The sequence below is a fragment of the Fringilla coelebs genome (genome assembly GCF_963513975.1).
Source record: "Fringilla coelebs genome assembly, chromosome: Z".
Lineage (NCBI taxonomy): Eukaryota > Metazoa > Chordata > Aves > Passeriformes > Fringillidae > Fringilla > Fringilla coelebs.
Window position 1 is genome coordinate 37503555 of NC_140031.1, and position 12771 is coordinate 37516325.

The window sequence follows — 12771 nt, forward strand, 5'->3', positions numbered from 1 at the left end:
GCAAATGAGTGTAGATGGGAATCAGGCTCATTTAGTTTGATGGAGGTTAGCATTTCTTTGGGAAGAGAAGGGCTGCAGGCAGGGGTCCTGTGGTTGACTGTGTCAGTTTCCATGTGCATCTGGGAAAGTAACATTGGAAACTAAATCCTCCCAGAGAACAGGTGGAACTTAATCTTGGCTTTTAGCTCCTCAATTAACCTTGGCACTGTAACACTGGATTCTGTATGAATGGACATCTTAGAGTGATTCCTAAGTAGCTTTTTAAATAGGGAATGAAATATGAATGGTTTGTGGTATTACTGCTTCCAAACATGGCAGGACTTAAAAAAAGGTAGCAGCGAAGAACCCCAGGTAGTAAGGTCTTTTCTGAGCCTGCTCTGGACAAGTAATTCTTCTCTGCCTTAGCCACAAAAATCTTATGGAAGAGGGAGTTTAAGGAACTGAAATATCAGAGGGTGCCCTTAGCTGCACTTCAGATGCAACTGACTCCATTGGCTGGTGTGTGTGTAAAGCACAAAAGATGCAGCAAAAGGTATTTTGCTGGTGCCAGTCAGAAAACTGCATGAGCCTAGTAATAGACACAACACAGATTGTAGACTGAACTGATGAATCCTTTTTACACAGACTGAAGGGTTCATGTACATTCATATTTGTGGTCACATATACTAGTGCATTCCTATTTTGTACAGCCAGTCAGCTACAGGTAGATAAATATCTAAATGTAATTCAAAATAATTTGCTGCTTCATTTAGCAGAACTTCATGATTTTAATTTGTCCAGTGGAGTTGTAGTTTAGTCTTAAAAGCCAAATCCATTAATTTTTAAAATACTACATGGCTTCACTGCTTATGATGGACATTTTTTGGAATATGATTGCTGTCCTGATGCATCTATCTTGTTTTATTTCACTAAAAGGGGTTGTTAATAATGCAGAAAAGGTCTAAAAGATGATAGATCTAGGATGGGAAAATATGGAAAATTAACTTCCCTGGATTTTGTGTGATTATTGCAAGCAGAGCAAACAGATTCAGTTTTCCTTTTCTGCAATATAATGTTTTCTAGTTCTTTGTGTAGAGCTTCGTCTGTCTTACACAGCACTACACATACTAGTGTCATCTTGACTACTACTTCATGAAGAAAATTACATTTTCTCCTTTCTGAGAAAGACTGTAAGGAATTCATTAATGGTATTGTAAGCAAGTGTAGTGTGTGGCAGCTTTGATTGAGCAAATAGTTCTGGACTGTAAATCAAGCAAAACTCTAAGCAGAGAAGCTGAATGATATGCTGAAGTAGCAGGAAATGACTGTCATGGCTCAAGAGTAAGAGTCATGAGTCAACTGTCATGGGCTGAGTAAGGTTTTGGGTACACACAAAGGTGACTCTAGTCCAAGAATAAGAGCAGGTGAACCTCCTGCAAATCAGTCGTTGAGCACAATGAAGAACACAGTTAAAAGCTTCAGAGATAGATGGAATTGCTTTTTTTCCAGAATAAAAACCAAAAAAGCCCAAGCTTGATCTTATATATGACCTGAGAAGTGATTAGGAGAGTGAGGGAGAAGTGAAAATAGAGGCGAGGAAGTACAGAAGAGGAGGACTTCACGTCCAAGTGAGAAGACTAGAAAAGGTGTGCAGGTAGGGAATTTTTGAAGTTGTGATGAGGAAAGAGGAAAAGGGTGCTATGTAACTAAGAGAAAACAAGCCAAAAAATGGCAGAAATCACACCCTTTTCCAATTTTGTACTGAAAGGATTGATTATATTCTGAATACAAAGAGAAGAGTGTGAAGAGCCTAAGATAAGAGCCCAGAGCTGTGCAGGAGTTGCTGGGATTGAAGATGCCATACTTGATTGTGATGAGGAAGGTGGGATTCACTTCAGTTCTGTTGGAAGCATTACAAAAACAGACAGAGTGTGATTTCTTGTCTATCTGGGGAAAGTCCCAACCAGGCTTTGAAATGGTCCCTGATGTCATGAAGAGAAACCAAAAAGAAAAACAAAATCAGTGAGAAAGTTAATGAAGAAAGGAATGAAAGCAAAAGAAAACCCTGAGGGGAGAGGCTTGAGAGCCATGGAGACTATCATCTCTGATGACATGAGAGAGAGGCCTGATAATGTATTGCAGAACAACAATGTAAGAGCTTTTTCTAAGTGCAGATGGTATTGGAAATGCATATTTTACAAGTATTTTGCAAACACTCCCAGGCTTTGTCCAGTCACCATGACTGGGCCCATGACCTGCTCTATGCTCAGCGACAGCAGAGTGAAAGCTTGGGAAGCTGGCTTTTTTCTTGTCTCTAAAGGCTGCCAAACTGAAATGAAGCTCCTGCAGTCAGTGGAATGGTATGGTCGTGAGGCTGGTTTGTTGGTGTGGAATTTGATACCAGAAGCTATCTGTGTTTCAAAATAATATCATGGGACCAGAGGAAGACATCTGTGTTTCTGTTGTAAATGGTGTCCTGCTGCTTAGTTATTAATAGTGTCCTGCAGTCACCTGTTTTTCATGGTGCCCCTCACTGAATCTGCATAGTCTTGAATTCCAACAGACATTTTTAAGAAAACCAAACAAAAAAAGGAATGAAAAATTAAAATATTTAGCTTTGAACTTGGGATGCACCAAATCCAGATCAATGTCACTAAAGATGCAGGGCCAAGAAATGTGCTTCTTTTGCCACAGCTACTATGGGATCAAAAAGGTTGGAAGCTGAGATAGCAAAGCTCTGTACAATGGCATTCAGCCACAAGACTGGATGTGAATGTGTCCAAGAATGCAGTAACAAATGCAATCAGCAGCCAGACTTTTCTCTATTTCAATGAATACAGTGAATTTCAGTGTGTACAATATGTACAATTAAAATAATGAATGCAAAAAAAAATGAGGCTTCTCCCACCCACCATGTGCAAATCATTGTTCATGCCGAAGCAGCTGATTAGAACTGTGGATCAGCTGTGTAAAATTAGAAGGATGGCTTGTTCTGGCATGGTGTTGGGTTCTGTAGGGTTCCACAAGCAGTGAGACAAATCTCTTTGCCCTCACCTCTCTTATTGCTTTTTCAGCACCACAAACACCACTGATGGAAATAGGAGCCACCTGTCAGCACTGTGATAGACTCCACAGATAGCAGATTTGTAACATGCTTAGAAGGGTAAAATTTTGCGCTTGGTCTGTAAATAACTTTATACATAAGATTGTATGGAGATCATTATTCGCAAACCATAACAGGTCCTCTCTGACCTGTAGTTAGGTTGGAGTTATAGCCAAGATTGCAAACTTTTTTTACAGAGATATGTTCCACTGCCTTTTAGTCCTCCTTGATTTTGTATAAAAACAGCCATGGGGCTAAACACAGCCATGTAACCAAAGTGGGAAGGTTTTTAATTTGAAATGTAATGGAAATGAGATATTTAATAATGGTCTTTTAATTTGGAATATTCTTTTTCTGGTTTTATCAGAAAGAGTTGATTCATAGTTGTTATAGACCCTTGAATATGGCATTTAGATATTGCCAGTTCATGGCGTTGTTACATCTCATCATTCATTGCATGAATCTTACGAAACAGACAGAGCTAGAGTGCAAATATAAGCTGAACAGAAATATTGTGAATTATTCTTCTCTGTCTGTGTAGCACCTTGCTGAACTGTGTGGTCATACAGGAGTTTTGTGCTAGCACTGAAGGCACATTTATTTGTGGCTTTGCTATAGAGTAGGTTTGTGCCTTGTCCTTCACGTGTTGTACTCATCTCTTTCCCTCTCACTTAATGAGTGTCTGTATCATTGTATAGCTCACTGTTTCTTACCTCTGCTCTTTTAATCTTTTTTTGGACTTTTTTTTGCTAGCATACAAAAATGTGCATTTCCATGGTTTGAGCAGGAGTGTTGTATTTCAGAGTTCAGGGCTAGAGGGATAATCTCCTTCTGAATGCAATTAGTCCAGCATAGACTTTTTAATCCTCTATATACTTGGTGTAAGATAATGGTTGGCGTATTATCTCCTGACATTACTTCTGTAATTATTAAGTAAAGAAGCTGCAGTGTTACTGTGGTGAGTTTTTATATCCCATTAGTATAGAAGGCAACTGAATCTAATTCCAGTAGTAGCAATTCCTACCTTTGCCAATGTTACCATATTATCCTTGGTAAAGATGGCATTTCTAATCTCTAGACAGTGAAAGGATTGGTAATTAAATAGGCAATTAAAGGGAAACTAATCACATGGATTTTGAAAGTAGCCAGTTTCTCTCACACATGAACTCATTGTCTTGGACAACACTGTGCACTACTTTGTGCTGGCACAGCCTGTGTACTTCTGCTAATGCACTGCTGTGTGACAGTGAGGACAGGAGTCATCACATTTATTCCTTCTTGTAGTGGATGGTAAACAAAAAAAATCATTTTTTATTTCCACCTTCTGGTTTTTGCTGGGCTGTGTCTCTTTAAGAGGAAATTCCTACAGCCAATGGTCTTTTGGCTGTTGGATGTTTTTCTTCAAGTTCACTTGATTTGATCACATTTTAAAAAGAAATCTTATGACTTCTGTTTAGAAGTACATTAGTAGGGGATGATATTCTTTAGGACTGCTAGATGAGCCAAGAGCAAAGGACGGTGCTTTGTGTTACTGTAAATAGCACTGTGGCTGGAGCTACTGCAGAAAAGCTGTTGGAGACAATTTGTAGGTAAAGAGACCATAGAAGAAAAACTAAGGAATATGTTGAGGAGGGAAAAGTCAGTAAGAAGGAGGATGAGTAAAATTTAAGATAAACAAGGAGAAAATAATCACACATCTTCCTATGTTTTATCTAATGGTAGACTTTTTGCTCCCCATTTACTTCTCTCTATCATTTTAGTGCTAATCAATGCAAAACAGCAGTTATTTGAATTTTTCCTGCCACACAAATTATAACTTTTAATGTAATTTTATTTTGTTTCATTCTATAAAGAGCTTTTCTTTAAAAATCAACAAGCTAAACATCTCCTTTTTAGGCCAAATTCCTCAGAAAATATGCTCAAAGCTCTTCCAGTCCTAGAAATTATCAAAAGATTGGAAAGTCACATTCTGCCTCAGTGGTACAAATAGAAACATAGTAATAGCACAGGCAATTAATAGCATTGTTTACTCATTTACCGCAATTATATAACATGAGTAAACACACATACACACACAAACATACATGTATATATATGTGTGTGTATTTAAAAGTATATGTAACATTTATGTTTTTAAGTGTTACAGTCTGACATACACAAACCTTGAGTGGATGTCTAGGGGTTGTCTTCATGTGGTCTTGAATTAATTTGTAGTTTCTTTTCCTGTATAGGTTGCATATGAGCTAGTTTTGGGGAAGCCAAAAGAAAAATGCACATGGATATGTAAAAAACTGGAGTTAGGACCATTCTGTGGGAGCTCATTAATGATTCAGAGTGGTTGGTTTCAGTTTTCCCTCCTTCCTTTCAGAAGGCAAAATCCAATCAATAGTTTTCTTTCAAGGTCAGAACTGCTGTTTGGTGTCTGTCCTTCTCACAACCCTTGTCCAGTCATAGGAGGGTTTTGGAAGATTTAATTACTATTTTATTCGAGATTGTTATTGATCAATAACTCTTAGCATAGTTGGACTTGGACAGAAAGTCACATTATTACTGGAGAGGCTCTGCTCTGAGCCAACTACAAGGGTGCTGCTTTGTGAATAGGGGCATGTCAGGCATGAAAGGGGCTTTTCCCATGCCATCCTATCTCCAGTAATACTGTGGTTGCATTATGGACAGGAAAGCTGTTAAGCAGTGTTATATATCAATTATTTGATTTTGCAAGATTTGTAAAATAGCATTGAGTTTGAGAAAATTTTCTGTCTTTGCTAGGGAAAGTTTGTTTCCATTGCATGGGCAATGATACTTCTTAATGTGTTTTGGTAGTTCATTTTCCAGAGCTGCAAGTGAAACATATATTTTAAAAAATATTAATATGGTTTTTGTTTGCCTTTTTTTTTCTAGATTTTTGATACTTTTTTTTCCCTTATTTAGAATTAAGTTCAGTATAGGATAAGTAAACATGTTACATGCTCATTAACTAACCTCACTTCCTGAAGTTATACTGTAAATCCTAAGGGGAGTACTAGATCCAGTATTTTAGTTGCAGCAAAGGAAACAATGCTCCTTTAATGGCAGTGGAAATATTTGTCCCTGTAAAATATCTTTCCTGTTTTGAGAAAGATCATAAACAGTCAGAAATAGAGAAAAATATTTTTATATCTTTTGTTTAGAATTCTGTTAGAGTATTCTCTCAGCCAAGCATTTTATTCCTGAATAAGCTGCCAAAATAGAGTTTTGATGCTTTGTCAAGAAGCAAGCAAGGCTGTGTATCTTTCCTTAAATGCTTCAGTTTTCACAAAGACATCATACTACCTTACAGAGTATGCTTTTTGAAAATTAAATTCTGTGACTTTAAAGTGATATTTAAGCTCTGTTAACTTGAGTAGAATGAGCTGAATGTATTTGCAGGAGCTAAAAAGTTTGGTCTAGTATAATTTTTGTGTCAGCTGAAAAATAATAAATAACACTCAGGCCATCATCTTTTCCTTTTCCTGCCTTTTAGGAAAATCTGGACAAGATAAAGGTGAAAAGTCATGACAGAGTTCAGAGGTATCATAATAATTCCAGGAACAAGCTTCTGGAGCTCAGCTTTATTATAGAATATTATGAAATTAATCACGCTTGTTGAACATGATGGATCCAAATCTGTTGTTGGTCATAATGCCAAGTCAGTCAAAGAATGTCCACAGTTCACTTTGCTCATTCTACTGACATAATATTTAGTATGGCCTAAATCAATTCTTTATATATCCTATTGATTTTATGGTGTTCATAAAATGCTACTAATAGAAAATCTATTTCTATTGCTGGTTTTTTTTAATGTTAATGTAATTTCCAAGGAAAAAGCTCTTCAGTGACTCATATGAGATATGTTGGAGGGAGTTTGTATGTACATATATATATAAATGTGCAGTTACAAAAATTTTCAAGTGGTATAATTTAAATAGATTATTTAAATTGAGCCTTGCCATTTGGCTGGGATTTGGTTTTATATATTCTTTCTTTTTAGATGTTTGTCCCTACATTGAATTATTATATATATATATAAATATATATATATAAACTATGTCCAGGTCTGCTGGCTACAGATCTTCTGCCTTTGCCTGTGAAGTTAATATTTTTTCATGTTTCAAAGAATACTCAGCACTGATTTTGCAATTCTTCTGTCCGCATTTATGTGGTGGCTGAGGTACTTTGGAGTAGAACAGAGGGAGATGTGGATACCTGTTGTTTAGCTGCGTGGGTACCTCCTGCCTTCAGCAAGGGAACACCAGGGTCTCTGGCACAGCAGAGGGGCACTTGCAGAAGCTTTAGGCAATACAGTTTGGTTATGGGCTACTTTCAGTACTGGCACATGGAGTAGCACCAGGGCTGAACAAGCTGTTTCAATGTTAGGTAGTAAGGGGTTTGCCTCTATGTGACACCCACCAAAAGCAAACGTCCTGGACACAACCATAAGCACCAAGCAAAAAAAAAATGCTTCATGCAGTATGACCAAGCCTTGACTCTGACTTTTGTGCAGACTATTAGTACCATTGCGCAGATTATTACCGCAAATTTGTCTTTGTGGGCCAAGAATATACACCAAGAAGAATTTGGCCAGTGACTGAAGAATATCTCCTTGCTGCTTATCACAAAGCATAATCTTGCAATTTTTAATAAATATTTTTAAGTGATATGTGCTTCTATAGCTCTAAAACACATGTGCAATTTATGTCTGGTAGAATCCAGTCCAAAAAATACCAATAATTAGAGTCTTTCTCATGTTATGGATGGTTATGGGTGAAAAATGTGAAATGAGAATAATCTAAAAGTATCACAATGGATGTTTTCTTCTGCAGTGTAGAAAGAAAATTAGAGCAATTGATGAAGAAGTATAAACTTAAAAACGAGTAGCATTGGCAATTGCAAACCAAACTCTTGACATGAATTGCATTAATGGTAATGCATTCCATTCCAGTTCATGGTGAAGTAAAAGGAGTTGGTCTGGTAGATCAAATATGGCTTTCATTGCAAGACTGCGACAATGAAGGTGAGATAATAAAGCTATTCAGACTAACCTGTAAAAAATGTTATTAAATATACCTGATTAATTATGTATTCTTAGAACAGATGTCACTATAAAATACTACATATGTTTCAGTTATTTTTTCAGGATGCATGTATCCTGTTATGTATATTTGTGTATACATGGATACATACATTTTTGTTTGAAAAAATATACATGCAGTCAAAATTGTGAATAATTAATGATGCATATTATGTTCCCTTATGAATATGGCAAATTAATGTCAAGGCTTTGAACAGAACTTGAAAAGGATTTTTTTCTATTGAAATATTTGAAAAATTGGAATGGTCTAAATAACCATGTGAAAAACATAAGTTGCTGTCCTGGTTTGCTCATTACAAATACATTGTGAAGCAACTGTTACGAAGCCATTGGTGTAAGCAAACCTAGCTGTGTATCCACGGAGATGTTGCAAATTGTATGTTTCGACTTAGGCTTGTGTGTGGTTTGGGTGGGGTTTTCTAAAGTTTTTTGACATTTTTTTAATCAATATCTTATTTTCCAGCCCAGGCAAGAGTAAAATCACAAAAGCTCTCAAGTACCTTTAGTGCATTTTTCTGACAGAATGTCAAAAATTGCTTTGTGTTCCATCAATAGTAATTCATGGCAACATGCCTAAATAATTACCATTGGCCAAATGCCAGACTCCTAGGCTCCACACTAACAAATACTGGTACAATCCCTTTGAAAATTATAAATTCAGTTGCAATAATATCATGCATCTCACATAACTGACTCACCTCTTCCAATTAACTTCATGTAATCAGAAATAACTTAGTTCTGTGTTATCTCTTAAGTGGTCTCTCTGGACAGCAGTCACAGTGCGTGGTTTGCATATACTGTATAACTTGGCTTGGTTCTGGGGCAATGCACAGCAGTTTTTGAGATTACCTGTAATGCCACCAAAGCCAGTGGGACTAGGGTATGTTCTCTGGCCCATAGGAAAAGGCATGGATTGTGCCCACAGGTTTAAAACTCGCTTCTCCCTCATTCCTCAAGTAAGAATGTAAGTAAGTACTTGAAAAAAAATTTTGACACATGCTCTCCTTTGAAATGTACTGGAACATTTTGTAGGAGAGTGATGTTTGTCTTAGGTCAAAATAGCCAAAACAGTAACTTACTTTAATATAGATTAAATAATTGCGGATAAAAGAAGATACACCCCTGCATATTTTTATTTGCTGGCAAATATGTGCCCTGAACCTCTTTGTCTTTGAAGTCTTTACCTTAACACATGGGCCTGGAAGCAAGTAGTCCTGCACATACCATTTACACCAGAGATTTTGGCTTGTTAACTACTGTTTGGATCTTCTTTATGTCTGTTCCATATGGTCTTGTGTGTCTGAATTCACGTGATTAGTCAGCTATGAAGTGGTCACTCAAACTATAGTTTGCAGTAGCCTTGTTCCACGTAAGTCTTGAGTTTATTTTTTGGGAGGAGGCTGGGGACATGGGGATGAGATGGGAACCCTGTCTTATGAAAGGAAGAAAGGCAGGTGTTAGCACTGTTGCTGTTTCTTTGTGCAGTGGCTGTAGCAGAAGTGGAGAAAATCACCCTGGCCAACACCAGCAACATCATGGCCAAAGCATTGCCAGATTCCATGTTGTCCTGACCTGCAGTTGTTGCAGGCTGGAACTCATTTAGTTTCTGGACCTTCTGTAGGCCTTCTGTTTGCCTGACCAAAGAAGAGTCAGGTGTATTGGTATGCCTACTTATTGACTGGAAAGTCAGCTTGACTGTGAAGACTGAGGACTCTGCTTTTCTTAAATGGCACCTTTAGGGGACTTGTCACCAAGGAAAGCATCAATCTCTCTTCTTTCAGATGAAATATTGTTTCTTTCAAATGCATTTCAAGCATTTTGTTAACCTTAATATATTTACAAGATTATTCTTTGTGTAGAAAGAGGGAAATTCACTTCAGGATTGTTACAGTGATAATTGAGCAATAGAAATACTCCTTTCCTGGTTCTGTCTATACAAAGTTATATGGCTGGAGAGTGGTTTCACTTGACCTGGTAACAGGACAGGAGTTAGGGTTTCACTTGCACAGAAAGGGAAAGGATATTTCTATTTCTGTTTGGAAATTGGAAATTTCCTTGGAAATTTCTGTTCCTAGTGTGTCAGTGGTAGCTGGCACTCTTTGGCAGACAAAGAATATTCAGACAGAAATTCAGAGTCATATAAAATATATAACAACCTGTGTGCCAGATGTGGACATAAACCCATGCACTCCACTTGCAGGAATACAGTTTCAAATAAGAGAACAGTCTTCTTTGCTGATGTGCTAATAGCCTGCTCTGGCAGCTATGGCCATTATACCTGGTATCTACTATAGATTCACGTCTCATTTATTTGATGTTAACTAAATTTATAATTACATATTATCACTTAGTAAAATTGTTTACTTTTACTATAGTGTGTAGGTCTACAGGTGGGGCTTTTTTGCAGTAATATAGGTGGAATTAGCACATTAAATGTACATGGTTTGTTGCATCAAAAGGGTGCTGTAAGAGGTAGAATTCATAAATAGGAAGAGTGGAAACTGAAGACCACTTTCCTTTTCTTGATATATCCTGTGCAGAGTGCTTCTTTGTATGGAGAACCATTTTGTGTCCATGTAAAACTGAGAACAGAGTAAAGCAAACCAAGGCTAGGCTGGAGTAAGTGCTCGTAGTTTTTACAATGGCTCCAAGTAGATGGGATTTGGAAGGTTCAAATTGCTTCAGTTAGTACTGTTTTTTTTCCTTACAAATATTCTCCATCTTCTGTATTGGGAAGGGATTCCATGATACTGTAATATCCAAGGAGAAAGAAAAGTTTATGGAGCCTTGAAATAGGTGCAGGCCCTGAATGCACATTCTTCAAACTGCCTACAAATGTATGCAAAACTTTGAGATGACTTCTCAGGAATGTAAAACCAGGCCTCAAGGTTCAGGAGGAAACATCCTGTGCCTCATCCTTCACCACCATCAAAGACCATGTGTTACTGCAGAGGACTACTTTAGCTAAGCTTCAGTGGATGGCAGCTCAAAGGTTGTCTGTCCCGTTCTGTGGCATTGGATTTGTGGTCAGAGATAGCCAGTGACATTCTTTCACTCTTTTGTCTTTTTGCTGGTGAATGCCACAGGTGACTGGCCACCAACTGAATGTAACTCCATTCACCAACACTCTGTGGGCCTGGCTATCCAGATGTTTTTTAACCCTGAGAACAGTGCACTCATCCAAGCCATGAACAGCCAGTTTCTTCAGGAGACTGCTGCGGGAAATGCTTTTAAAGGCTTGACTAAAGTGCAGGCAGATAACATTCACAGTCCTTCCCTCATCCACTAAGTGTGTTGCCTTGTCAGGTTTGTCAATCAGAACCAACATCTCATAAACACATGCTGTGTGGGCCTGATCACCTGTGGTACCTACCTCTTCAGTTTTTAATCAAGAGAGAATTTGTGGGGTGAAATATTTGAGCCAAGATTGTGTCAAAATGGGCCGCTGATCTCTGGTCCTGGACTTAGAAGTGTGCAGAAGATGGAGGAAGAAGAGATGCACAGAAATCATGTAGTTTATCTTCATGTAGCATAATATTAATGGGACTAGCTGGAATTTGGCTCTTGGTTGTTTGCTATCAGTCCATTATCTTGATCATTGGCCACAATCAAGATAATATGAGGTTTTTTAAGGAAAAACTATTAATTGCCACGTGGAAATACTTGATTAGTAGTGACTGTAAAGGAAGGCAGTTGAAATTAATGAAGTAAAGAAACCCCATAGTTGTTTTACTAGAGGCACTGAGTGATTATGAGATGCACCTTTTAAGAATTGTTCAGATTTCACAGACACAAGGCAAAGTGTCATAGCAAGGAAGATGAAGAATTGCTCAATAGCAGCTGTGAGGATGGTAGTTGATCAAAGGTGTTAACATTGTTGTAAGGGAACAGTAAGGAAAATAATCCTATTATAAATGAACATATGTGATGCAGTTCCATAACTCCTATTGTACTGTAACAAACACGGCTGTTTCCCTAATTTGTATATGAAAACTCTCTTTCCAGCTCTTATTAAAAGGTCATATATTGAAAATGCAGAATATTTGGAATTACTCAAGATAACTGGATGGTAGGGCTGTCTTCATTCTGTCTTGGGTAGAGACAGAATGGTTTCAACAGTGACAGTGATTCTCTTTTTCAAAGGGGCAAGACATAATTATGCAGTGTCTTTCAAGCGCTCTGATCCTCCTTGTGGCTGTAAACTGATGCTTGTCAAAATTGTAGCTGTGTAGTAGCATTTCTGTATTTTACATGCATACCAATGAGTGCATTTAAACACAAATTCTAGGGATGTCATAAGGTAGAGGGCCTTCTTTCCTAAGAGCTTTGACTTTTAAAGTACTTGCAGGAAGCTTTGAGAAAGCATCCCTTGATTTATTGATTGATCTCTCAGTCATACAGTGTTTCATGCAAATGAAGTGTAAAATAACCTGCAGATATCCATTTTTTAAAATGTGTATGCAAATAATAATTGCTACACTCTTTCCTGTGAGCTGGGTTTCTACTAATGCACATATTCTGTGGTTCTGTGGGGAGCTGCTGTTAATGCCAGGTTCTGTTTCAGTTTCTGAGCAGTTGC

The 12771-nt window shown here is 37.7% G+C and overlaps 1 protein-coding gene across 1 annotated transcript in view; it reads left to right on the plus strand.

Annotated features, from left to right (window-relative positions):
- NTRK2 (neurotrophic receptor tyrosine kinase 2) overlaps window positions 1–12771 on the plus strand; it is a gene marked incomplete at both ends in the record, with an annotated part of 194013 nt that overhangs the window by 71512 nt on the left and 109730 nt on the right. The window contains one exon of the mRNA XM_084224831.1: window positions 8043–8114. Within this exon, the coding sequence (XP_084080957.1) occupies window positions 8043–8114 (72 nt within the window). The remainder of the gene's footprint in view (window positions 1–8042; window positions 8115–12771) is intronic.